A 27556-nucleotide genomic window follows, 5' to 3' on the forward strand; every position below is an offset into this window, starting at 1 on the left:
AAGAGGGCTTATTTTAATGGATTGGAGAACTTGACTTTGATTATGTCACTCTTGAACAAAAAGACTCTTCTCTATCCAGACCACTCTGCCTTGGGCAATCTAGACAAAGGATCTATTCTCCACCCCAGTTCTACTGGAGTAGAACACCAAGAAACTGGGCTGGAATTCATTTAGATAAGATGGTCTCTAACCTTTAATCAGAAGTAAACTTTCCTGGTTGGGTGGGGGTGGAGTTCCACCCAAGACTGAGCCCATTCTCATCAACAGCCCTGTCCTTCAGAGGCTGCCTTGACCTGCAGGGGCTGGTTTCTGAATGAGAAAATAGGAAGGGGAAAAAAAAAACCTATATGAGTGACTGGTTGTTAATAATTATTTATCTTAGCACTAACAACAGTGACTCCAACAGCTTCCATAAGAGAGATACATCTCTGCAATTAAATATAAGTTGATAGGAAAACGTAAATTAAAAAAAAATTTGTTAGCAAATACAGTCACATATATTGCTGTTACTGTGTACAACATTCACTTCACTATGCATCAGTTCATGTAAGCCTTTCCAGGTTAGCAAATATAGTCCCATTCAAAGATAAGCTTCCTGAGGGCAGAGGACTGTCTTTTTGCTTGTTTTTATATCCCCAAGGTTTAACACAGTACCTGGTACACAGTAATAATATGCTTAATAAGTGTTTGTTGGTTAAATGCTCAAAGAACTTATGGGAATCCTTCAATTATTTTGTTGCTCAGGTTAACTAGAAACTACTCAACATTTCACCCAGTTTAAAAATACTAAGTACAGTATCTATGTATTGGATTTCTCTCCCAACCCCACCTACAGGTACCACATTTCTAGGTTGTAACTCATCTGTAAAGGGCCTGGAATCCAGGAAAGGTGTGCCTAAACACACATTTATAAAAAGCCAGTGGAGGAGAGGGGTGCAGCTAGGTGGTGCAGTGGATAGAGCACAAGTCCTGGAATCAGGAGGACCAGAGTGCAAATCTGGCCTCAAACACTTGACACTTACTAGGTGTGTGATCCTGGGCAAGTTACTTAACTCCAATTGCCTCACCAAAAAAAAAAGAAAAGAAAGCCTAGAAAGGATTTGCTGACATAGAGACTCTGTGTGTGTGTGTGTGTGTGTTATTAAGAAAGTATGTGGCTTGGGTGGGGGAAAGATAAAGACCTTGGTCTCAGAGTTTACTTTTATCTCACCACCTTCTGTCCTCCCTTTTTTATTCCCCCTCCCTCATCTGCTTGGGAGAGTAGAAAGCATTTGGAGATTTAGAAACTGGGGGACCCCAGACCTCTTCTTATCTCCCCAGTGCTTATTACAGTGCCTGGCACATAGTAGGTACTTCATGAATATTTACTGATTGACTAGTGGGGAAGACAGCTTCTATGACAGATACTAATTAGACATGATGCAGCCATTAGACAGGAAGAAATGCTCACCCTAAGCTAATGATGAGATCTTCAATGGAACACAAACCCTGTTAAACAGGAAATTAATTTCCACAGGACAAATTAGAGGCTGGAGGCACTTTTTAGGAGGAGGTATTCTACAGAATTTAGTACTTAGATTATTCAGTGCCATACCAATCAAACTACCAAAAAATTATTTTATAGAGCTAGAAAAAATAACAAAATTCATCTGGAAGAACAAAAGGTCCAGAACATCAAGGGAACTAATGAAAAGAAGTGCTAGGGAAGGTGGCCTAATCACACCAGATCTTAAACTGTATTATAAAGCAGCAATCATCAAAACTACTTGGTATTGGCTAAGAAATAGGGTGATGGATCAGTGGAATAGGTCAGGTACACAAGACACAGTAGTAAATGACTATAGTAATCTACTGTTTGATAAACCCAAAGACCCCAGCTTCTGGGATAAGAACTCATTATTTGACAAAAACTGCTGGGAAAACTGGAAAGTAGTATGGCACAAACTGGGCATAGACCAACATCTTATACCATATACCAAAATAAAGTCAAAACGGGTACATGATTTAGACATAAAGGCTGATACTATAAGCAAACTGGGAGAGCAAGGAATATTTTCTGTCATATTTATGGAGAATGGAAGAATTTATGATCAAAGAAGAGATAGAAAACATTATGAAATACAAAATGATAATTTTTATTACATTAAATTAAAAAGCTTTTGCACAAACAAAGCCAATGCAATCAAGATTAGGAGGGAAGCAGAAAAGTGGGAAAGAATTTTTACAATCCATATCTCTGATAAAGGCCTCATTTCTCAAATATATAGAAAAGTGAGTCAGATTTATAAAAATACTAGTCATTCCCCAATTGATAAATGGTTAAAAGATATGAACAGACAGTTTTCAGATGAAGAAATTAAAGCTATTTATAGTCATATGAAAAAATGCTCTAAATCACTATTGATTGGAGAAACTCACATCAAAACAACTCTGAGGTACCACATCACACCTATCAGATTGGTTAACATGACTAAACAGGACAATGATAAATGTTGGAGAAGATGTGGGAAAATTGGAATACTAATGGGTTGTTGGTGGAGTTGTAAACTGATCCAACCATTTTGGAGAGCAATTTGGAACTATACCCAAAGGGCTATAAAAATGTGCATACATACCCTTTGACCCAGCGATACCACTTCTAGGGCTGTATCCCAAAGCGATCCTAAAAATGGGAAAATCACCCACATGTACAAAAATATTTATAGCAGCTCTTTCTGTGGTGACAAAGAATTGGAAATTGAGGGGGTGCTCATCAATTAGGGAATGGCTGAACAAGTTGTGGTATATGAATGTAATGAAATATTATTGTGCTATAAGAAATGATAAGCAGGTGGACTTCAGAAAAACCTGGAAAGACTTGTATGGACTGATGCTGAGTGAAGTGAGCAGAACCAGGAGAACATTGTACACAGTAACAACCATATTATTCAATGACTAACTTAGATAGACTTAGCTCTTCTGAGCAATGCAAGGATCTAAGACATCTCCAAAAGTCTCATGACAGAAAATGCTATCCACATCCAGAGAAAGAACTATGGAGTGTGAATGCAGATTGAAGCATACTATTTGCTCTTTTTTTTCCTTCTGTTTTGTTTTGTTTCTTCTTTCTCGTGGTTCCTCTTATTGGTTCTAATTCTTTAAAACATGACTAATGTGAAAATATGTTTAATAGGAATGTATATGGAGAGCCTATATCAGATTGCATGCTGTCTTGGGGAGGGAAGTAGGGAAGGGGAGAAAAGTTAAAACTCAAAAGCTTATAGAAGTGAATGTAGAAAACTAAAAATAAATTAATTAATTAAAAAAAGGAATTTGGTACTTACAAAAAAAGAAGTCTCTCTGAGATGAAAAGCCTCTTCTAGCCAAGGCTCTGAGAAACAGACCACTTCTTGAGAAACAAAAAGTAGGGTCAAATGACTGAGCATATTAAGTATTGCTGTTTTTCTAATGGAGCTGTAGAAAGCATCCTGGTTTTCAAATAGGAGTTTGGTGAATCCCACTCTAGACAGGAGAAAGAGAGAGAATTTTAGTCAAGGACTCCACCCAAAGCCAGACAATGCAAACAGAGAAAAGATGCGTAACCACCTGTCTGACAGTGACCAGCATTGACCACAGGCCTAGCAGAGCAGGGATTGACGGAGACTATGTACTAGGCCTGAGACCACCAGAGCGGGAAGTGGCATGAGGATATCCCCAGAAGACATCAATGGCCCAGTAGCATGTAAGGTGTGAATTGTCCCTCTGAACAAATGGTAGGTCATACATTTCCTATGTGTATACCTCCACACGCATATTCTCTACACATGTCCCTTCTGCTCACTGATGGTGTATTTATTTGTGTGAAAGTGTGTGCCAAGTTTATGGGGGAAATGTTTTGTTGCTAAAAATGACAGTGTCATAGTGGATTGAAAGCTGGCCTGGAAGACTTGGGTTGAGGTCCTTTCTCTGATATTAACTCATTAACTCTCTCATATTAACTGTGTGACCCTGGGCAAATTACTTAACCTCTCAATGATCCAGATAGTTCTTGAAGAGTACAAGTTACAGAAGAGGTAACTAAAATGGTAGAGGAAGCTTCCTTACTTGGGAGTTCTCTCTACTAGTGAAATCACAAGTCCTAGGTGGCACAGTATATAGAGTTTGAGGCTTGGAATCAGGAAGACCTGAGTTCAAATCCTGTTTTAGATATTCAGTAGATTTGTGACACTGGGCAAGTGGTATAACTTCTCTGTGCCTCAGCTTCCTCATCTGTAAAAATGGGGATAATATTAGCAACTACTTCTCAGAGATGTTTTGAAAATCAAATGAGTCAACCCAGGTGAAGCACTTTGCAAATCTTAAAGCACTATCTATATAAATGCTACCTGTTATTAAACCCATTCTTACCAAGTTATTTCATTAAATGTCATCGCTTTGAACTAATTGTATCCTCTGGCTCACTCGTTAAGGCAAACACATTGATAGGCTCATGAGATGACTTTGGACGGCTGTCAACCCAGAATGCCTTGTACGCAGGGTAGTTTAGTCTTGAGAGGGTCCATTCTCCAAGCTAAGTTTTACCCCCTAGCATTCTTGTTCAGTTGTTTCACTCCAGTTGTTCAATCCAACTCTTAGTGACCTCATTTGAGATTTTCTTGGCAGACACTAGAGTAGTTTGCCATTTCTTTCTCCACCTCACCTTACAGTTGAGGAAATTGAGGCAAACAGGGTTAAGTGGGCTGCCCAAGGGTAACACAGTTAGTGTCTGAGGTCACATTTGAACTCAGGTCTTCCTGATTCCAGGACTGGAGTGCTACCCACTGTACCACCTAGTTGCTCTTAACCTCTAGTATCACATCTATGAACTGGAGAAGAAAATAGCAAATCACTCCAGTATATTTGCCAAGAAAACCCTATGGACAGTATAATCCACAGTGTTGTGAAGAGTCAGACACAACTGAACAACAACTCCTACATCTATGTACAACTTTTCTGGCAGGAATTTTTGTGAATCATATTTTGGAACTAATTTCATCCATGTAAATGCTCCTTCCAACAGTGCAGACCATGACCCCTCTACATTTTCTCATTATATAGAATTCCTCTCTATGCCTTTAAGTAAATCCTCCAGAAAGAACCTACTCATTGTGTTAGAGGTCTTCCTCTAGTTTTTTGTTTTGTTTTACTTTACATTTCATGGGAACTAACACAGCATTTTGGCTGTCTGTTTATAAAGTCTTTATAAAATCGAGCTTAGTTTATTTTCAGTTTAATAAATCCTCTCCTCCCTCTCTGTCTTCCCTCATTCCATTTCCTGTGATGTGGGTTTATTTGGCAACTGGGGTTCAGAGAAGGGGCTTCTCACTTCATTTCCACTCCTCTTTTTGCCATTCCACACTATGTAAATTGTAGTAGATACTATATATGAATATATAATACAAAGGGGGCCATCTCCAGTCATTCTGATCTATATCTTGCCATTGGACCCAGATAGCTCCAGAGGAGAAAGTGAGGCTGGTGACTTTGCACAGCCCTCTCTCATTTAAATCCAATTCACTTCCACGTCATGGCATCGCCATCCTGATGTCATAGTCTTCTCAGAGAATGAAGGACAAACAATCTCTCTTTTCCCGTACATCCAGTCCATTTCCCTTTCCAGGTCTAAATGTCTCTGATGACATCTTTGACACCACTTCTTGCACACAAGTAACATGCAACAGACTATTTTTACCCCCATGTGTCTTTCTATTTCCATTTTGACTATCCTGAGATTGTATATACTATGATTCAACACAATATAGCATTACCAGTTAAATGCTTCAAACCTTTACTAGATCTGTGATGTAAATCACCATGGACTGGTGCAGATGATGACACATTCACAACATCTCAATCTATATGATCCTTGTTTTGTTCATGTATTTCTGTAAAAACCAGCACAGAGAACCCACCAAATACACTACAGGCCTTCTACTGTCTCTTTTAATATTGTGAGCATGCCAGTGGAGCACTGGCTTTCCATCTATTATCCTTTACTCTTGCTACATAACAAAACCTCTCTTTCCAATCATGCATGCCCACAATGTGGTGGTGGTGTTTTTTTTTTAATGACATATCTTATACATAAGTAATCTTGGTAATAGTCAGTTTACACTTAGCTTGGGGTTTTCCATTACTCTTTGGGTCACTTGTAATTGTGATTCTTCTAACACAATACTATAAAATTTACAACACCACTGGAAGCTACAAGTTGGGGTTGAAAGAAACATATCCATGGCCACATGAGTCATGGAATGTTACATCATCTTACCTTGCATGTGGAAAATCTTTAAAACTGCCCTACCAAGTCACATTATTATTTTTGCAATATAACAAATGATAGCGGTATATTATACTCAATATCTCAGTAAATTGTATGCTTATATAGATGTGTTTTGCTATTGAAAATAATAAGTTGCCTGTGCCGTTTTCAATTTTAATCCGGGATACCTTTAATGAATATGTAGATTATTGTTGTAAAGATCTAACAGAGATAAAAAGGTAGGTACATGGGTTAGTAGTTGTTATATTCTTGATCACCTTTTTAAAAAATATCATTTTTGCTATCCATATTCAAAGAAAGAACTGTGGAGTTTGAATGAGATAGAAGCATACTATTTGATATTTTTTTTTCTGCTATGTTTTGTTTCCTCTTTCTGGTGGTTCCTCCTATTGGTTCTAATTCTTCCTTACAACATCACTAATGTGAAAATATGTTTAATAGGAATGTATATGTATAGCCTAGATCAGACTGCGCACTGTCTTGGGGAGGAAGGTGCAGACGGAGGGGGAGAAAAATTTAAAACTCAAAAGCTTATGGAAGTGATTGTTGATAAATCAAAATAATTAAAAAAAAATTTAACACACACACACAAAAAATATCATTTTGGTCGCTCATCCTCCTAGTTCTCCCCAGTCTGGGTACTCTCCAGTTGGTCAGTGTCCTTCCCATAACCAGTTTGTTAGAGCCTGACCTCAGACACGATGGACTATATTCAGTCTCAAGAGCTTCTTTCTAATATCTTTTTAAAAATTGTTTTTAACATTCATTTTTAAATTTTGAGTTCCAAATTATCTCTCTCTCTTCAGCCCTTTCCCCACTCATTGCGAAAGGAAGCAATGCTACCAACCAATTATACGTGTGAAGTCATGCAAAACACGTTTCTAGATTGCAAAAAAAAAAGAAAGGAAAAAGGCAAGAAAAAGAAAGTGAGAAAAAACATGCCTCAATCTGTACACGGAGTTCATCACTTCTTTCTACAGAGGTGGATAGCATTTTTTATCATGAATCCTTTGGAATTGTCATGGATCATTATATTGATCAGAGTAGCTGTCTTTCACAGTTGATATCCATTATGATACTGTTTACTGAGTACAATGTTCTCCTGGTTCTTCTCTTTTCATTTTGTATCAGTTCATCTAAGTCTTTCCAGGTTTTTCTGAAACCATCCTGCTCGTCATTTCTTACAGCACAATAGTATTCCATTACATTCATACACCACAACTTGTTCAGCCATTCCCTAATTGATGGGCATCCCCTCAATTTCCAATTCTTTGCTACCACAAAAAGAGTTGCTATAAATATTTTTGTACACATAGATCTTTTTCTTTGATCTCTTTGGGATACAGACCTAGTAGTGGTATTACTAGGTTAAAGAGTATATACAGTTTTATAGCCCTTTGAGCATAGTTCCAAATTGTTCTCTAGAATAACTAGGTCAGTTCATAACTCTACCAACAGTGCATTAGTGTGCCTATTTTCCCATATACCCAGCAGCGTTTGATATTTTCTTTTTCTGTCATGTTAGCTAATCTGATAGGTTTCTGGTGGCACCTCAGAGTTAAGTTTGTATTTCTCTAATTATTAGTGATTTAGAGCATTTTTTCATACAACTATTGATACCTTTGATTTCTTCTGAAAACTGCCAGTTCATATCCTTTGACCATTTATCAATTGGGGAATGGCTCTTTTTTTTTTAAACAAATTTGGCTACTACCTATAAATTTGAGAAACAAAGCCTTTATTAGAGAAACTTGTGGTAATTTTTTTTTGCCATTTTTCTGCTTTCCTTCTAAAATTGGTGACATTGATTTTATTTGTGCAAAACCTTTTTAATTTCATGTAATCCAAATTATCCTTTTTACCTCCCATGATCCTCTTTATCTCTTGTTTTGTCATAAAATCTTCCCTTATCCATAGATCTAACAGGTGATTTTTCCATGTTCTCCCAGTTTATTTACGATATCATCTTTTAGGTCTAAATCATTACCCGTTTTGACCTTATCTTTGTAATATGGTGTGAGATGTTGGTCTGGCATCCTGGGCCATCGCTCATCGTCTTGACTTTTGTCTTGCCACTAGACTCTGATAACTCTGGAGGAGAGAGTGAGGTTGATGACTTTGTGCAGCTCTGCTGCACTCAAATCCAAGTCAAGCATCACCCTTGTGATAACTCTGGTCCTCTCTGAGAATGAAGGATGAACAGCAACAAGAAAGGGTTGTATGTGAGGCCTCTACAAAAGAGAGAAGGACTTCCAGAGCAGATGTTGTAATCCAAACTTTTGTCACACATATTTCTTACACATGTGCTTCACTACTATTTTTTTCATTCAATTTTAAAAGTATTTATTGGGAACTTACAATATACACGTACAAGTATGTTACGATTGCTGCCTGCAAATAGGTTCTCTAAAAAGTTCACAGATCCCAGGTGAAGAACCCCTGGAAAAGAGACAGTGATGGGGTTAGAGAGAGGAGTCTTCAAAGAGAATAAATAGGTTTAGAAAATCCACTATAGAGAATGAAAGACAATATAGTAACAAGCATTTATTAATCACTTGGCTATGGGCCAGGCACTATAATAAGACCGGGGATACAACAAAAGTATAAGATACAATAGGAGTATAAGAGCAATGTTAAAAGACTTACAGTAGAGATTAACCCAATCAGGGGTATACTGCCATATTATGACTTTTCCAAAAGATTTCTCTAGGGAACTTCCTCACTCCTATTTTAATGCCTTTTTTCCCTGCTTTCAGACCAGAGATCTGAACTTCTCAAGCCTGTTTTCTTAAAAACTAAAAACAAACAAATTACAAGCAAAAAGAAACACTTCCTGCCCTCAAGGAGCTTCCATTCCAATAAGGGAACACAATTCATAAAAAAAGAGCTGACATGGGGGAAGGAGAGAAAAGTCCAGGACAGAGAAAAGTACCCACAGAGGAGCATGGTGGTAAAATAGAGAGTTAGAAGAAACATAGCAGGGAGGAAAAAGAAGCTTGATGGGCCAGGGCTGTTTACCAAAATGAAGGCCCCACATGGAGCTCACTACAGGGAGAAGAGAGGTAGTGTGGCAAAGGGTATTCCAAGTTGAGAAGGCTCCAGGTAATGAAATGAAGTTTCAGGGTGAGAAGGCAGTTGAATCATGGTAATGAAGTCCAGAGAATCAACAAGAGATTGGTGTAAATATTGCTAAGCAATAAAGTTACAATTTAGGTTAATTAATATGATTTTTTTTAATGGACCCAATCAGCAATTTTTTTTTATTGGTAACTTTCTCCAGCAGCAAATGGTGTGAAGAGAAATAGAACAGTAAGGATAACCCAAAAACAGGGGATCAGCAAGGCAAAGAGCACATTTTGGAAAGAGATGACCATGTGACTGAGACTAACTAAGGAGTGCCTCACTACAATTATGGCCTTAGTTTAAGCTTATTCCTTTCCTGGATGCTTTGTATATTTGTGGGAAGAAGTGAAACAGGTTTTTAGGAGAATGTTTTATACTGTCTTTACCACGTTATCTGTGAGTAGCAATAACTGCTCTTTGGGGATCCAACCTCCTCCTCTTCCTCTTCTTCCCTTGACATATGTACTTCTTCTCTCCATAGGAATATAATTTTTGGTTGCTTATATTTTATAAAATATTTTGGGGCTTGGGACTAGATTTTTAAAAAATTAATTAATATTGTTATTATTTTTGTTTTCAAAAAGCTGGGACAATTTTTTTTTGTCCTAAGCAGTTTTTACTTTATGATTTCTTCAAATATAGCTCTGAAAAAATAGGGCTTTTAAAAAGCCCATTGGGATTCAAATGGAGCTACCTGACTAAGCCTTTAAACCCAAATCACTCTGGCTTTCATTGAATGGACAATAATAGCCCCCAGCCTAAGCCTTGGTTGCTCATTTTTTAGGCTTTGATGCTTAGAATGAGTGTAAATAGCAATTGTTTTCTGTTGTAGGTAGAAACTCTGAGGGTCTTTTCCCCTCCCAGATTAATACTTTTGGTAAACTAGGCCATCTTTTGTCTCTGCTGCTCTGGGCTTTACCTTTATGGTGAGAATGCCAATACAGATGTGGCCCAGCTCCTTATATAATATATGAACTCATGGGCTGTTGGACAAGCTTTGCCTATTAAGACTAACAACAGTTAAATTAATGTTTGTAGACAGTCTGTAATTTTTGACCATCATGGCTTACGAAACAGAAACATATAATTTTCACAACTCAAAAGGAACTCAAAAGTCATCTATGCCAAGCCCCTTACTTTACAGATGAGGAAACAGTCCTAAGGAGGTTAAACGACTTTCCTCAGGTTACATAGCTAATTAGTGGAAAAAATCTGAAACCAAGAGCTTCTGATGCTAGACTTTTTTTTTTATTACCTCTCTGTTCTATAAGGCATATTTAATATAGGAACTTTTAGGAACTATGAGTAAGCCTATAGAAAGCCTGTGAAAAGATATACAAAGAAACCTCTGACTGGGCTTTTAAGTGCCCTTTTTTTTGGTGAGATAAAGTGGCATCATTAAAGATGAGCTTGACTTGTAAAATGTAAGTCTCCAGCATAGCTGTACCTGGTTCATTAAAGGTCTGCCATTATCTATCTGTACTACTATTACAAATTGAAACTAAATTTGAAAATCATAATGTGCCATTAAATATCACATTATTGAAAACATAATGTTACAGCAGAGTCAAGGTAAAATTTCATCATGCATACAGCAAAGTCCTTAGAAGACAAAAGAATTAATATATTAATTGGCTTCCAAAACTTTAACAAAGAGCATTGTTTTCAACCCTTAGTAAAATATGTTAAAATTATTTTTCCCACTACAAAATTTATGGGACATGACCTCAGCAAGATCTCCAAATTCTTCTATAAAATTTTATTAATGCCTTTGTTATAGGCTGAGAGGTCGAGAGGTTGTGACCCCTCAAAGACTGAAGTACATGGGTCATCTGGAATGAATTCACAGACTCAAGCATTCTTTAGGCCAAGGTGGCAAAGTTTATTGTTATGCTTTTCAGTGGGCAAGGATTCTTAAAGGATCCTGCAACCTTAGAGAGGTACAGTTAAAGTTTATATAGGATAAAATACAATAAAACATGTGCCAAATATGCTAACTAGGGGGATTCAGGGTGGGATTAGGGAGTGGTTAAGGAGTGGTCAGTTCTTAAAAGAAAATGCACTTCTTATACCTACTGCGCAGGCATTTTATCCAGAGTTCACTAGGAAAAACCCACAGGGGGGCCACGTGGAGGTGTGGCTTTAGGCCTGCTACATCACTAAGTCAACTAGAGTTCAGGGTAACTGCGAGTTGTCCAGTCTGCCACCAATCAATGCCTTGTTAGACAAGACAGATGTAGGGAGTACACAACCACCCAAATACCCCGTCACCTTGTCTTATTCTCCATAGGAAAGATTGTAAATCTATTCTCTCTTCAATCCTGAAATTATACCTAGTAATTCCAAAACCTAGAATTCTTTAAGGTAATCCCTCTACCTATGCACTTGCACTTGATTCCATTTCCTCTTACCTCCTCCAGGACCCTTTTCCAAGAATCTTTTCTCTCTCTCTTCAATTACTCCTCCATTGGTTCCTTAGTATATTTCTATACATATGTTCAGGTCTTCTCAATCCTTAAGTAAGCCTTCCTTAACCTTTCTATCCCATCCAGCTACCATTCCATCTGCTCCCTTAGAGCTAAGTTTCTTAAAAACTTCTCATCTAATGTTTTCATTTCCTTACCTCTATCTTTCCTCAACCCCTTCCACTCTGGATTCTCCTTACCACCATTCAACTGAAACTACTCATTCGAAGATCTGGTAATCAACAAATTCAATGCTCCCTTTCAGGCCACATCCTCTGGGATCTCTTTGAAGCATTTGCCACTTCATCCCTTCTTTGTGTGTCTTTTCTATCAGCTTCACCCAGAGATCATGTTATCCTGTTTCTCTGCCTACCTTCTTAACTTCCTTCTTTCTCTTTTCCAGGATCTTCATCTTAGGCATTTAATAAATAATTGTTTCCTTCCTTCTTTCTTCCCTGTTGTTTGAAATTGGTATCCCCCCAGGTTCTGCCTTTGATTCTTTTTTTCTCTCTAAGCCTTCTCTTCTAGAGGCAACCATGATATACTAGATAAAGTACTGGGCTCTCAATCAGGAACACCTGGGTTCAAATCTCGCTGCAGATATTTCACAATCTACATCAGTGGGGTGTTGTCTTTGACAAAGTCCATCTTTTCTTTATGCCAATTCTGAATGGGCTGATCCAGAGAAAGTCCCTCAAACTCACAGACAGAGATGTCTGGAGGATTAAAGGACTCAGAGCTGGAAAAAATGTTAACAATGGTTTAGTCACATAAACACAGGATTTCAGAATTGGAAAGGCCCCCTCAGTGGCCCTCTAGTCCAAACCATACACAAAAGGAATCTTCAGTATAACATACGCAACAAATGGTCATCCTGCCTCTGCTCCAGTGTTGTACCGAGAAATCAGCGAGTGAGACCCAGACGTGATTTAAGATGTGGGCTTTATTAGTGCACAGCTGCTAGGGGTATGCACATCCAAATCAAGCAGCCTCCATCAGGGGTCGAGCTAGGGTTTATATAGAAAAGAGCATGAGAAAGAAATGTGAGGAACACTGATGAAGTAATCCAAAGATGCAGGTCTCTTTGGGGGCTACGGATGGGAAAGTACACAGAGTATACCGGACAGGGAGGGGGATGGATCTTTGAAGTCTGGCAAGAGGAAGAGTTCTTGGGCTGGGAAAGGACACCCCTCTCCCTCTGTCTTGATGAGAGAATGCTCTGCAACAAGGGAAAGCTTTCTCACAACACAGGAACTTACTGAGGAATTGGGAGGCTTCCAGAGACATGATCTGAGGGCTGGGGCCTGAGCAGCCCAGCTCTGTGTAGCTGTACCAGGGAGAGAGATAAGGGTCATGCTGAGGCCCATGCATGAATAACTGCTAGGCACAGTGTCCTTGGGCTGGGGAATGGTTGTTAGAGACAGTGTTTCTGAGACTAGGGAGAAATTGGGGCACAAGTACAAGCACAAGCACCCAGGCACCCCATCATTACAGGTCAGGGATCACACAAACCAGACCAGGTGTCCTGGTCTCCGGTATAAACATAATTATCTAAAGCAATTATATTGCAAGCTTTCTTATCCATTTGCGCTGGAGCTTTGGGCTGTGCTTAAGCTATGCAAGAGTACATTTCACTATTGCTTAGATTTAGGAGGAAAGAGGTCTGGGGCAAGATTAAGCAGCAACTCCTGCTTTCCATGGCCTAAAGGGCCCTACTACTTAAACAGTAAAATAATGTTCTGCATTACATTAGGACCTCCAAGGAGGGAGAATGCAGTATTTCTCAAGGCAACACATTCCACTTTACAATAGCTCTAATTACTTGAAAGTTTTTCCTGACATCAAAAGTAAACTGTCCTCTCTGCAACTTCCACTTATTGCTCTTAGCTCAGTCCTCTGTGGCCAAGAAGAGCTCCTTCATGAAAACCCAAGTATTAGTCTACCTCACTCATTTTTCAGGTGAGGAGACAGGTCCAGTGTACGCAGTTGACAGGTCCAAAGTCACATGAGTAGACAGATAGCAGCATCCTAATTCAAACTCCCTGATCAGCACGTAGATCTTAGGCTGGCAAGTGTCAGAGACCAAGAGACCATCTAGTCAAGAGCTTCTTATACTTTTTCCATTCAAGACTCCTTCAGTGCTTCTTAAACTGTTTAAGAAGTGTTGAAAATTAAAACAGGTCCAGCCCCTTCATTTTTCAGCTGAGAAAACTCAAGCCCAGGGAGGTTAAGTGACTGGCCCAAAGTCATACAAGTAGTAAGCATAAGATTTGAACTTGGGACCTTTGACTACAGAGCCAGTATTATTTCCAGTATATCATAATGCCTACCAGTTGGGGAAAGAGATCCCAGACACTTCATGAAGGGAATTGTCTGGGGGACATAGAATTCTGGCTGTGTGTTTTTGTAAGAACCTCCCTCGGCAAGACTGACAAAACAGAACAGCATCAGAGGAGTTTCTGATGCTGGTATTTATAGGCCCAGGCTGACAGGTGTGGCAGCTAATAAGAAAATGCTCCAGCAGCCCTCTAGCTGGGCTCCCCCCGTCTCTACTCAATACCAGCAGGCTCAGATGCCTGCAACGATGTGGTGGTTAACAGACAAATGTAGCTAGGTTTCGTTATTGTGGGGCATCTGCGAGGGCAACCTCAAAGCATTTCCTTTTTTTTTTCCCAGCTGCAATAGCTCATATCCTTGACAGGGCATAGGAGTCATGAGGTTAGTGCAAGAGATATTCTGGGGCTGACAGAGCTTCAATGTGCCTCTAAAGTAACATCCCAGACACATGGCCTATTAGTCCTCTGAAGCCTAGTTGCATACTGTGTTCCAGAATCAGACTCAAATAGCAGTGGCTCTGTTTCTAATGCCAAGTAATAGCAGACAAAGGAAAACAGTAACTACTGCTCTTACCAAGAAAATTCCACCAGTGCCAAGTTGTCACTGATCTCTGGCTGGAGTCTCCTCCCTGGTGTGGACTTGGGCTGCTGTGCTGACAATCCAGCAGGGTGATAGAGAGTAAAGGGCAGGTCACTTCCAGAGCTACCTGGGTAGGTAGTTACAATGACTGAACACAAGGCAGCTTTGTAAAGTTATTCCGAGGATCTCTCCACGCAAAATATTGAAAACCAGTGATGTGGACATTAATCCATCACTCTAAGTAACCAGCTTTTGAAGTAACAAAGATTTCATGTAAAAGTGATAAAGCAAATGACAAAGGCAGAACTTCTACACAGAATTGTAGCAAATGGGAAGAGTGCCATAGGACCAGGGACAGACTAATATTATCCTGATATTCAAAAAATGGAAGAAGCTAAAGTCTTCACACTTATGATAAGCTTTGACTTCAATTCCTGGTAAACTGTAGAAGTGCTTATTTGTGAATACTTAGAAAGGGAAAAGATAAAACACCATGAACTAGGTAGGCTCTTTAAAAACAAGGCATGCCTTAATTTCCTCAACTGTAAAAATGGGGTAATAATAACACCTACCTCCTAGGGTTGTTGTAAAGCATTTAGCATGGTTCCTGACACATATTAGGCACTTTATAAATGTGTGTTCCTTTCCCTTTGATACATTCTCTCCTTTGCTAGGTAGGTAGTGTACTAAAGTGCTGAATTTAGAGTTAGGAAGACCTCAGTTCAAATTCTGCCTCAGACCCTTAACAGCTATATGGCCTTGGGCCATACGTAATTTTTCTGCGCCTTAGTTTCCTCATCTGTAAAACTGGGATAAAATAGGTGGTGCAGTGGAAAGAACACCAGGCCTGGAGTCAGGTAGATAAGTCTTCCTGAGTTCAATCAAATCTAGCCTCAGACATTTATGAACTGTGTGACCCTGGCAAATCTTTTAACCCTGGTTGCCTCAGTTTCTTCATCTGTAAAATGAGCTGGAAAAGAAAATGGCAAACCACTCTAGTATCTTTGTCAAGAAAACCCTAAATGAGGTCATGAAGAGTTGGACATGACTGAAAAACAACAAAAACAAAAAAAGCACCTACCTCACAGAGTTATCGTGAGAATCAAACATTAAACATTAAAACATTATACATTGAAGCAAAACATTAAAGCACTATATAAATGCTACTTTTTATCATTGACTTCATCAATCCCTGTGTTTAACTATCACCTCTACCCAGAGGATTCCTATAGCTATATGCCGAGTCCTAGTCTCTATCCAGAGCTCTAATTTTATATTATCAACTGCCTACTAGATGTTTTGAGCTATATGTCCTGTAAAGCATCTCAAATTCAGCATCCAAAACAAAACTCATCTTTTCTCCAAAACTCATCTCCTCTTCCCAAATTATCTATTTCTTTCCAGAGCATCACTACACTTCCAGTCATCCACATTTGTAACCTCAGGGTTATCCCACACTCCCCACTCACCCCACATTATGAAATTAGTTGCAAAATCTTATCATTGCTATTGCCATAATATCTCTGTCTCCTCTCCAATTACATAACTGCTACCCCAGTTCAGGCCCTAATCACCTCTCAGCTAAGTGGTATAGGGGATAGAATATTGGGCCTGGAGTTAGGAAAACCTGAGTTCAAATCAGTCCTCAGATACGAGATTTCGAGACCCTGGGCAAGTCACTTTACCTCTGTTTGCTTCATTTCCTTAACTGTAAACTGGGGATACTAACAGCACTTACTCCCCTAACCCCACCCAGGGTTGTTGTAACAATCAAATTTGTAAAATGCCTCAAGTAAAAGGGCCTGAGTTCAAATCTTGTCTTTGTCCCTTACTACTCATGTGGCCATGGGCAAGTGATTTTAACTTCCCTGGGTCTCAGTTTCTTTAACTGTAAAATGGGGAGATTGGACTCAACCGTCCCTCAGGTCACTTCTGGCTCTAGATCTAAAAACCTATGGCTAGTGCTTTTGGAACATTATTTTCAGAGCAGATGGATCATAACGGGGAAAAACTAGAAGCAGAAATGCTAGTTCTAGTGCCAAAATGCCCACGTAACCTCATATATTACACAAGTACAATGCTAAAGTTTATGGAGTTAATATTTTAGAATTAGAGAATTTAGAATTGGAGAAGCAATCTCCAATAACATCTAATTTTTTGCTTTGTAATTTATTGTCCTTAATTATAAGCCTAGCTAAAACTCTACTTTGTTTTTATTATTTTTCACCCTACTTCCTTCCATTTATTAATCACAAACATACATCAGAACATTTCTGTAAAGTAGGTCAATATATCCCTGAACACTTGCTACTCCATGTTCATTAATATTATCCTCATTTTTCAAGCCTAAAATGGCCCCCCTCTTAATCCATTTATGGAATGCTGTGCAAGTTAAATAGTAGATCTACCTTCAAACCTTAATAGAGCCAGTACAGGACCCTGAACCCAAGACTTCTGGGAATAGTGACATTAAAATAATAACAATAAAGAAGAGGCATTCCCATCTGCAGCATAAGTACCAGGAAACTTTTCCATCTGACTTGCAGCTAAAGCCTTCCGTATGTATCATCTCCTCCATTAGAATGGATTATCTTTTCTATTTGTATCCCCTCCCCCTCATCCCCTCCCCAGCACACTGCTTTGTACATAGCTATTATTAATGTTCATTCATTCATTCATGCTAGCTCTCATGCTGATGAGAATGGTGAAAATATTTTAGATATTTTATAGCAAGTAGGGACAGAATTGATAGGGTAACTCATTTCTATTTTAAAACCACCCTCTTAGCTACAGTAAATACATGAAAATTATTTGAAACTCACTTTATAGAAGGGGTTTTTCAGAGGGGATCTATTATTTCATTGGTGTGGGGACCTGCAACTTTCCACTTCCCCTCTCCCTCTTATATTGAGTGTCCTTTTCAAGTGTTACTTTGCTTCTTTAGAGTGTAACCTCCTTGAGTGAAGGCTTTTTTAAAAATTTGTATACACACCACTAAGCACAGAGCCTAGTACTTAGTAGGCACTTATAAATGTTTAGTTGACCTGCTGTTCCAAGTTTTCAGCTTTAAAAGTTGTCTGGATCATTAGAAAAAAGTTGCTAGTATGTCAGAGCATTTTAACCTAGGTTTTGTTGATTCTGTGAATGCTTCTCTATATTGGTTTTGTATCATAAAATCATAGATCAAATTAGAAGAGTCGTCAGAGGCCTTCTTGTCCAACTTTCTCTTGAAATGACGAAAAGATGAAAAAACTGAGTGTGGGGGAGCCCAAGTGACTTTTTTTAAGTACCTTTTTTAGTTAAGTGACTTTAGGTGATTTTTACCAAGACAATTTCTTGTGACCTTGGACAAATCACATTACTTCTATAATCTTCAGTTTCTTGGTCTGTAAAATTAGGAGGACTCCTTCATCCCTAAGGTCTCTTCTAGCCCTAAATCTTCGACGATGTTTGTTGTTGAATTGAAAGGACCATCGAAGGTCGGGATGATGTTTGAAGTCTTTTTCTTGGCACTTAATCAGCACGAATCACAGGTTTTTTCACTTCTAAATTCTAGGAAATGGCAGAATAAGGACAAAACAGTTCGATTTCAGGATAGCCTGAAGTAGTCAAGGACGGCAGTGCAGTAACTTTTTAAAAATTCGACTGAAAATGATAAGAATTGTTTCCCAATTTTCCAGTTTGTAAAACGTGGAACTCCTGACCAATGGAGGGAGGGGTTGGTGTGACAGTTTGGAGGCCGCAAGGGGATCAAAGGGCATTTTTTAACAGTACGCCTCCGGGCCCCTCGATCTTCCCCCCGCCCCAGCCCGGTCTCCCGCTTCCCTCAGTCCTTTCCCCGCCTCTCTCGCGAGCACCTCCTCCCAGGGACCTGGCGGAAGCAGTGGGACCACCCTTCACCGCACTGCGGTCACTAACTTTGAGAAATCCGCCCCGGCTCCCGAAAATCTCCCTTCACCTGCCCTCCCCCCACCCCCACCCTGGCGGGTCAAAGCCAAAGGCAAGGCCATTCTCAGCGGCCGAACGTGGGGCTCTCGCGCTGACGCTCAGCCCCGCCCACCAACCGCTCCCACGTGACTCGCGCGCCCTCCCGCTCCGTCTGCTCTTCCCCTTTCCCCTCCCCTCCCCTCCCTGCTGGTCCCGCCCCGCCCCTCGCCCTGCGCGGCGCGCCCTGCCACTCTCCCGAGCCGCCATTGTTCAGCCGCGGGAGGAGGCCTGGTCCCTGGCGCCGGCGCCGACACGCCGCTTAGCGGTGGCCCCTGGAGAGGCTGCCTCCTCTCCCCTCCGCTCCTCCTCCTTCTCCTCCTCCTCTTGGCGGCGAGTAAGTGAGGCTGCCTGGGGGACCCGGGAGCAGCCCTGTCCCCCCGGCGGCTCGGGCCGCGATGAGGTCGGCCTGAGCGGAGCGCTCGCGCGCCGCCTCTTCCTGCCTTCCTCCGTCCCTCGCTGCCCGCGGCCCCTCGGCCACCCCGCGCGTCCTCGCTCCCCGGCGCCTCCTCGTGCGGGGCCCCGGACCCCCGAGGGAAGATGGCCGCGGAAGCGGCGCGGAGCTGGCTGGACGCGCTGGCCCAGCAGGCCGAGGAAGGCTCGGCCCCGCTGCGGGAGCTGCTGTCGGCCGGCCTCTACCTGCTGCGCACCGAGCTGGGCCTCGACTTGGGGCTGGAGCTGCACAACTACCCGGCCTGGGTGATCCTGCTGGGCACGGCCGCGCTCGGGCTGCTGCTGCTGCTCCTGCTCGGGCTGGGATGGGCCGCGGCATGCGCCGGGGCCCGCCAGAGGCGGCGGAGCCCGCCCCGCCGGCGGGAGGAGGCGCCGGCCCCGGCTTCGGCCCCGGAGGACGGAGCCCTTTTGAAAAGCCTCAAGAGCGAGGATTCGAGGAAGAGGAACCGGAAGAGACTGTCCGAGAAGCCCAAGGTGAGACCCGGAGGAGGGATCCGGGGGTGGGGGGCTGGGGGCTCCGGCCCCAGCAGAGCCTGCGCCCCGGGGAGGGGGGCCGGGGGCCGGGGAGGACCTACACACCCTCCGGGCTCTGATTCAGAGCGGAGGCGCGCTGGTTTCCCATAAGGGCACTTCATGGGGATGGATTGGACATGGACGTGAACTTGGGACAGAGGGGCAGCCGGCTCTAGGACGGTGAAGTTCCGAAGGCCCGTGGCGAAGAGTGGACAAAGAGAGCCGACGAGGCACGCCAGTGACCTCCCGAGACCGAGCCGGTCTTGTGGGCCCTTGTGACCCCCAGCGTCTTCAGAGGCCTAGCTGACATGTGCAGACGCTGACACTGGATTGGGACGTCATGGTGGTGGTAGGAGGAAGTTGTGTGAAGACGAATTCTGGCTTTGGCGAGCAGAAAGCTAGAAGAGGTGCAGTTTCCACATATATATTTAGAAGGTGCCTACAGAGGAGGAAGACACGTGGAAGACGCGTTAAGCGTCTGGAGTTAGTAGCACCCACCGCACTAGCTTCCATGTTGGAAGGGAAATGGGTGTTCTCCCATAAGGAATAATCACTGGGGATAGAGCAAGTAGGGAGATACCTATATCCGTTGGGAGATATGACCTGGCCTAAAGGCCAGTGAAACAAAATGTTGAATCTAACGGACCATCGAGGGTCGGGATAATAATTTCTAATACTTTTTTCTGTACTGTATGTGCCCCCAAAGTTGAAAAGTTGTGTTGAATGAACTAGAGTAAAAGTAGTATGACTGAGCAAAACTCTGGGAGATCTAGGCATTCATTACCTGGGCCGCCAGTGGAAATGAATATAAAAACTTTTCATTTGTATTAATACAGCCATACTTTTAAGTTTTCCTATCTTCTCTTTAAAAAAAAAAGACTATTTCCCTAGCTGTGTACTTGTAACCCACTGGGAACAGATTATACACAAGTGTTAAGGAAAGAAAAAAAATTTGTAGTTCAGAAAATATTAAGGCACTGTGATGTGCCTTTGGGCTGTCAATATGAACCTAATAGTGCTTTAAATAGACTTTTTTACGTAGACAAGTAACTATTGTATGTATGCAGTAGATGTACAGAGTATGATGGGAAAGAGTACTAATTTGACCTCTAGTGAACTTGTTTTTTTGTTGTTGAAATATGTAGAGAATTTTTTCACCCTGAGTCTTATTTAAAAAGTTGCTAGTGAGAAGTGAACAAAACAGATTTTAATTTTATGATCATTGAGATGTGCATTTATTGAACCAAGTTCCTGCCTTCAGAGAGTTTATGTGGGAATTAAAGGGGAAGAATTTGTTCTTTTTCAGTGAAGCTGACTCCATTTGGGGTTTTCTTAGCAAAGATACTGGAGTAGTTTGCATTTCCTTCCTCAGTTCATTTCACAGATGAGGAAATTGAGGCAAAGAGGGGTAAATGACTTGACCAGGGTGAGAGAGAGAGAGAGAGAGACAGAGAGAATATGTGACACACACAGACCAGATTTGAAATTGGACTTTCAGGCCTGCTATTCCATCCACTGCGCCACCTAGTTGTCACCTCAGATACACTCAGTACCATGTATTAACCTTTGTACTTTGATGAATGAGTATAATATTCATAGGATGAAACTTAGATGTAGATAGAATGAAAGGGAACTTACAGTATGTGTCTAATCCCTTCGTTTTACAAATGAGGAAACAGGCTCAAAGAAGTTAAATGGTTTGCCCAAAGTATTTTCAAAATTATTTGTCTCATTTTTGTTTATGGTTCAGCACAGTGGACTACTTCAACTTTTCAAATTTGTGAAAAAAAAAGTTGATTCAAATTTGTGTACTTTATCTGGGCATGCTCCCAGAAAACTAAAAAATTGAAAATTCTTACAGTAGTGTGTTAAGATTAGGATGCTTGTTTTGTTTTTATGAAGGGAAATGAATTAATAATTTTCTAAAATGCCGAGTTGTATTCTAATTTGGAATAAAGGTCCCCAACTAGATGTCATCCCGTCACTATTTTTTAAGTAGAGCACTGCTAGAATTCATGGCCTGCAATATTCTACATTTGTATTTTATCAAATCAAGAAAGATACTGAATTTCAGGTTGTGCAGTTTTCTTGGGAAAACCTCATAGTTCAAATGAGATGAATTATTCCAAATTCTTGTGAATAAATGAATGCAAAAACATTTATTTAGTGCTTTCTGTGTGCAAAAAGCACTATGCTAAGTGCTAAACAGTTTGCTCTCAAGGAGCTTCCTTTCTGATGGAGAAACAGCACCTATAGAAGATTTCAGCTACAAGACAAAGTCCTCATGGTCCTTAGGCTGCAGCTGTAAAGCAGAAGATAATGCATCTTTAATTTTTTCCCCTTATAAACTCATTGTAATACTTATTTCTTAGGTTGAACCATTTAACAATGCCAAAGACTTTGGTGGCAAGAACTTTTTGGGTGGCCTTCAATACTCTCTCTGGCTGCAGACACAGTTGACAAGTAGCTTCTCCACAAGATATGAGTGTTGAGTCCCTACTGATTGGAAACTGGGCTGTTGCTGTAGAGGGATTTTGGATTCAGAATCCTTAGCTCTCCTTTAGGGTCTGAGAGAATGGTGTTCAAGGTGGTGGCTTTGATTTGCCTGGCACATACTACCTACTCTTTCTCCTTCAGTGTTTTTTTGCTGCTTCAGCTTAAGTTGACTTGCCTGCTATGTGGATGGCAGTTGGTTGGAAGTTGATGAGGGTAGCTGGCCTCTTCTCTGTGGTTGCTATTCTGGCTGATGGTTGTTGGGCGTGGAAGTACTAATTTGTTGATAGTTTTTACTCAATTTTGGCCATGAATATCTCTGAATTCCTGAAAAGTCAAGTCAGCAAGCATTTATCAAGCACTTACTATATGTCAAACACTTTGTAAACTCTGAGGATACAAAGAAAAGTAGAAAGACAGTCCTTGGTCTCCTTTCTTTTTCTATTCTTTTCTTTTTGGCTAGGCAGTAGAGTTAAATGACTTACCCAGGGTCATATGGCTAGTAAGTGTCAAGTGTCTGATGCTGGATTTGAACTCAGGTCCTCCTGACTCCAGGGCCTGTGCTCTATCCACTGCTTCACCTTGTTACCCCAATATTCCTTGCTCTGAAGGAACTCAACATGCAAAACAACATGCAAACAATTACGTAGCACAAGGTATATCAGAATAAATTGGCAATCATCAACTGAGAGGACTCTTAGATTAAGGGGGTTTGGGAAAGGTTTCTTATGGAAGGTTGAGAGGATTTTAGCAGGAGGTAGAAATATGAGGTGGGAGAGAATTCCAGGGATGGGGCAGGAGGGGAATAGCCAGCGAAAAGTGCCTAATATGTGATAGGCATTGTGCTAGAAAGACAAGAAGTGAAACAATCCTGTCTTCAAGGAGCTTTATCTTCAAAATACAAGGTAAAGAGATCTGAAAAGACTTCATGTAAGAAGCATTAGAGCTGAGCTTTGAAGGAAACTAGGGATTCAGAAAGGCAGGATGCATTACTGGCAAATGTGGGGCACAGGGGAAGCAACAGAATGTTGCATGTGAAGGAACAAGTAGGTCAGTTTACCAGTGAGAGTGCTTGAAGGAGAATAATGTATGCTATGGCTAGGAGGTCCACTGAAGCCAGGTTGTGAAATTCTTTAAATAAGAACCAAGAGTTTGTATTTCATCTTAGAAGTAAATAGGCACCATTGGGGTTTATTTAGCAAGAGAAGTTAGACTGAGAATATCACTTTGGCAGGTGTGTAGATGGTAAATTAGAGAGGGGTAAAGGGAAATAAGAAGACCACCTAGGAAACTATTGTCTGGAGGAGGGGGTATAAATGAAAAGAGTGGCTATCCTGTGAGTAGAGAGGAGGACAATGTGAGACATGTTGTGGAGGTAGAACTGACAGGTTTTGGTAATTGACTGATTTTGGGGTGAGGAAGAATCTGTTGTCTTAAGATCAATCAATAGTGAATCTGGATGACTAGGTTGATAATAGTGCCCCTGACAGAAATAGGAAAAATGTGGGAAATAGGTGGATCTAAGGGGGAAGATATTGAGTTCTGTTCTGGACATGTTGAGTTTGAGGTTTCCATACCATCTCCACTTTATAGTTTAGCATTTGATTAAAAAATGGATTATGTCTTATATATTTGTGTGTAAATCTTTCCAAAAAGATGGCAAGTACCTAATGGGTGTCTGCTGCTGTGTGCTGTCTCTTGCCTTACCCTCATCTCCAATGCCTGCCACAGTGCAAGGAGGGGAAACATATACATGCATGTATGTAGATAAGAGACAATATGTCGTATATATATGTATAATTTTTTTCTTTGTTCCAGACCTGTGATGTCTAGTAAAATCAAGAAGCATTTATTAAGGACTTACTTTGTGCCAGACGCTGTGCTAAAATACTTGAATATAAATATAAGCAAAAAGAAAGACAGCCCCTACCCTCAGGGAGCTCACATTTTAAATATGAAAGATAACATATGAAAGAGTTGTAAAGTGTGGAGGGCCTACTAAGGGGCATGGTGGAGAAGTCCAGATAGAGGATAGCTGGTCTGGGCCTATCCTCAAAATGAAGGTTCTAGGAAGAACAAACCAGTGGAAGGAAGGGGGCAACAAGGTTGAGAAAGAAGGCAGCTAAAGGATGGTGGTAGAGGCTGTAGAACGAAATGTAGCTGGTATGAGGAAGGCTAGGCCCTTCCTCAAAATGGAGGTTCTGGGATTAACTCATCATTGGGAGGAGGCTGCAGGAGTGATTTGTATGAGGGACTCCAAGTGATGAAATTTCCTCTACTAGTGCAGATGTGTAGGCATCTGTTCTGCAACTTAAAAGTCCTAGAAATTTGCCAGGGTGCCATGAGAGATTGTGTCAATGATATTTCTCTCTCTCTCTCTCTCTCTCTCTCTCTCTCTCTCTCTCTCTCTCTCTCTCTCTCTCTCTCTCTCTCTCGCACTTGGGGCTAAGTGGCTTACCCAGGGTCACACAGCTAGTAAGTATCAAGTGTTTGGTCTGAGGCTGGATTTGAGCTCAGGTCCTCCTGACTTCAGGGCCTGTGCTCTATCTGCTGCACCATCTAGCTGCCCTGCCCCCCAATAATATTTCTTAAGTGTAACTTTAATCCTGGTCTTCCTGACTTACTAAATAATTGTTTCTTGATTTAATTTTAGAGAGGTTTTTTGTTTTGGGTTTTATTTGGTTTGCATTTTTGCATGCCAAATCCAAATACGTTCAACTCTTCTGTAGTTCAGCATTTCAAATTTCATATGAAAGCAGATAATCACAATGAACTTAGAATAAAATTTATTACGATCAGCAAGTATTTATTAGGTATTATCTGTGTGCAAGAAATTATACTACATGCTTTGCCAAAGTCCTACAATCTGCACTTAGTGACTTTGGTTGTATTTCATAACTTCTTCCTCATCTCATTTACAAGAGGATATTGTAATTGTTTCACTCTTTTTATATGACAACAGTTTTGTAAGTACATCTTCTAATGCCTCTTATCTAAACATTAGGAGTATGCTTCTTGACAGCAGTTGATGTCTTGAAAATGTGTTTTCCAAGAGAGAGAGCCTGGTTGTTGAAAAATCACTGGAAGTAGGGTCAGGCTGTGAGTCCATATCTTCTGACATCTATGTTACCATAGTGTCACTTAACCCTCCCTGAGCCAATTTTCTCATCTCTAGAGTGGGTGATACTCAGTCCACATTATAGGGTTCTTAGGAGGAAAGTACTTGGTAAACCTCACAAGTGCTATGTAAATATGAGTATTACTTGGCATTTATCAACTTGTTGGAAGCCATGTGGCTTAGTGGATGGAGTTGTACTTTCAGATAGGAAGACCTGAATTAATATTCTGCCTCAGAGACTAACTAGTTCTGTGTCATTGGGCAAGTCATTTAACTTTTTTCAGCCTCCATTTCCCAATCTGTAAAATGAAGATAAGTAGCCTAGAAGATTGCTTGCTTTATACCTTTCAGGATTGTGTTGTGAGGATCAAATAGGATATGGTAAGTAGTAGTTGTTGTTCCTTCTCGGAGAGGACCAAAATGACATCACTATGTTAGAGTCAAGTTACAGTGCGTCCGACTGTGGCTGATCAGATAATACAAGCTCAGAATGCCTTGTCACAGGTTGAGCACAAACAAATAAGTCATGTGAACATTTGGGATGGATTCTCTAAATTTGTGCATCTTGCGTTTCTTTTGAGCACTTCAAATCTGGTTTTGCTTATAGAGCACAGCTCTTCTCTTATGAGAGCACAAAGTGCTGGGCAGTCTTGTGCCAGTATCTCCCATGTCATGCAATCATTTACAGAGTTTTTAAGAGAAACCTTGAGAGTGTCCTTGTATTGCTTTTTCTGACCACTTTGTGAGCGCTTGCCGTGTGAGTTCTCCATAGTCTTTTATAGGCAAGCTTATGTTTGGCATTCAAACAACATGGCCAACCCATCAGAGTTGCGATGTCTGCAGTAGAGTTTGAATGCTTGGCAGTTTAGCTTGAGAAAGGACCTCAGTGTCTGGTACCTTATCTTGCCAGGTGATCTTCAGAATCTTCCTAAGACATTTCAAATGGAAGCAATTCATTTTCCTGGCATGGTGCTGATATACTCTCCAGGTTTCACAGGCATACAGCAATGAGGTCAGCACAGTGGTTCTGTAGACTTTCAGTTTGGTAGTCAGCCTAATGACTCTTTTCTTCCACATTTTCCTTCGGAGCCTCCCAAACACTGACCTTGCTCTAGCAGTGTATTCGTCGGCGTCATTTTCAATGTTTACATCCCTGGAAAGCATACTGACAAGGTAAATGAACTTATCCACAAAACACATTCCATGTATGGATGGTGTGATGCTGTCTGGTGGAGCACCTGTATTTTCTTGGTGTTAATTGTTAGGCCAAAATTATCATAGTCAGCAGAGAATCATCCATACTTTGTTTCATCTCAGCTTTAGAGGTTGCATTGCATGCACAGTCATTGTGAGGATCAAATGAAATATGGTAAGGCAATTTGCAAACCTTAAAAAGAATTATAAATGTGTGTAATTTTTACTATTATGTCTTCTACTAAAATTTATGGAATAATCAAAAGTGATAATTTAAGACTAAAATTTAAGTGAACCCAGATTTCTAAAGTAAGTTGTTTCTATAGCAAAAATTCCAAACTTTTCTACAGAATCTCAGTTTTCCATTTAAATTCCTTGAAAGGAAGGATGGTCATAATGGATGTGTTTCATACATCACTTGGGCCTGCATCTTAGTACCTTTCTGATCACTCAGGGCATGGGATGTTCCTAGGGATTCTTTTTTTTTTTTTTTTACATTTTTCTTCTCCTATTTATTAAAAACATAAACTTCTATTTTTTTTTGAGTGAATAAAGGAAAACCTTTATTATGCTTCTCTCTCGAGAAGTGGGCACAACTCACTTTAGTAGCATGTGCGCACTGCTTCAATGGTAGAATCAACTTTTAAATATTAAGATCCATACCCCACCCACCAGGGCTAGGATTGGTCTAGTTCATCAAAGTTATACTCTTCCTGAACTGCCCATGCCACGTTCATCCATGTTTTGTTAACTCCTTCAACTTCATAGGTCCCATGTTCAAAAATGGCGGCTATCCCCCCCCATGATGTGTCAGTTAATATTTAATAAGTTTATTAAGCAAGCGCAGTAGAGAAAAGCCTTTGCCCTGTCGAGGCCCTGTCCTTGACCCCGACGGGTTGCAACTGGTTTAGCCACCAGGGTTCTTTCTTTTTTTTTTCTTTTTTAATATAAATTTATCTATTTTTAATTTTCAACATTCCCCTCCACAAGTTTCCG

The 27556-nt window shown here is 40.8% G+C and overlaps 1 protein-coding gene across 3 annotated transcripts in view; it reads left to right on the top strand.

The window, feature by feature from the left end:
- Positions 1-19000: 19000 nt before the first annotated feature.
- The window catches only part of MTDH (metadherin), a 64740-nt gene continuing 56184 nt past the window's right edge, over positions 19001-27556 (top strand). For all 3 annotated transcript variants that reach the window (XM_020968932.2, XM_020968939.2, XM_078153671.1), the window contains exon 1: positions 19001-19716. In XM_020968932.2, the coding sequence (XP_020824591.1) occupies positions 19330-19716 (387 nt within the window). In that variant the 5' untranslated portion in view covers positions 19001-19329. The remainder of the gene's footprint in view (positions 19717-27556) is intronic.

The sequence above is a fragment of the Phascolarctos cinereus genome, unplaced genomic scaffold, assembly GCF_003287225.1.
Source record: "Phascolarctos cinereus isolate Bilbo 61053 unplaced genomic scaffold, phaCin_HiC Scaffold_4;HRSCAF=312, whole genome shotgun sequence".
NCBI lineage: Eukaryota > Metazoa > Chordata > Mammalia > Diprotodontia > Phascolarctidae > Phascolarctos > Phascolarctos cinereus.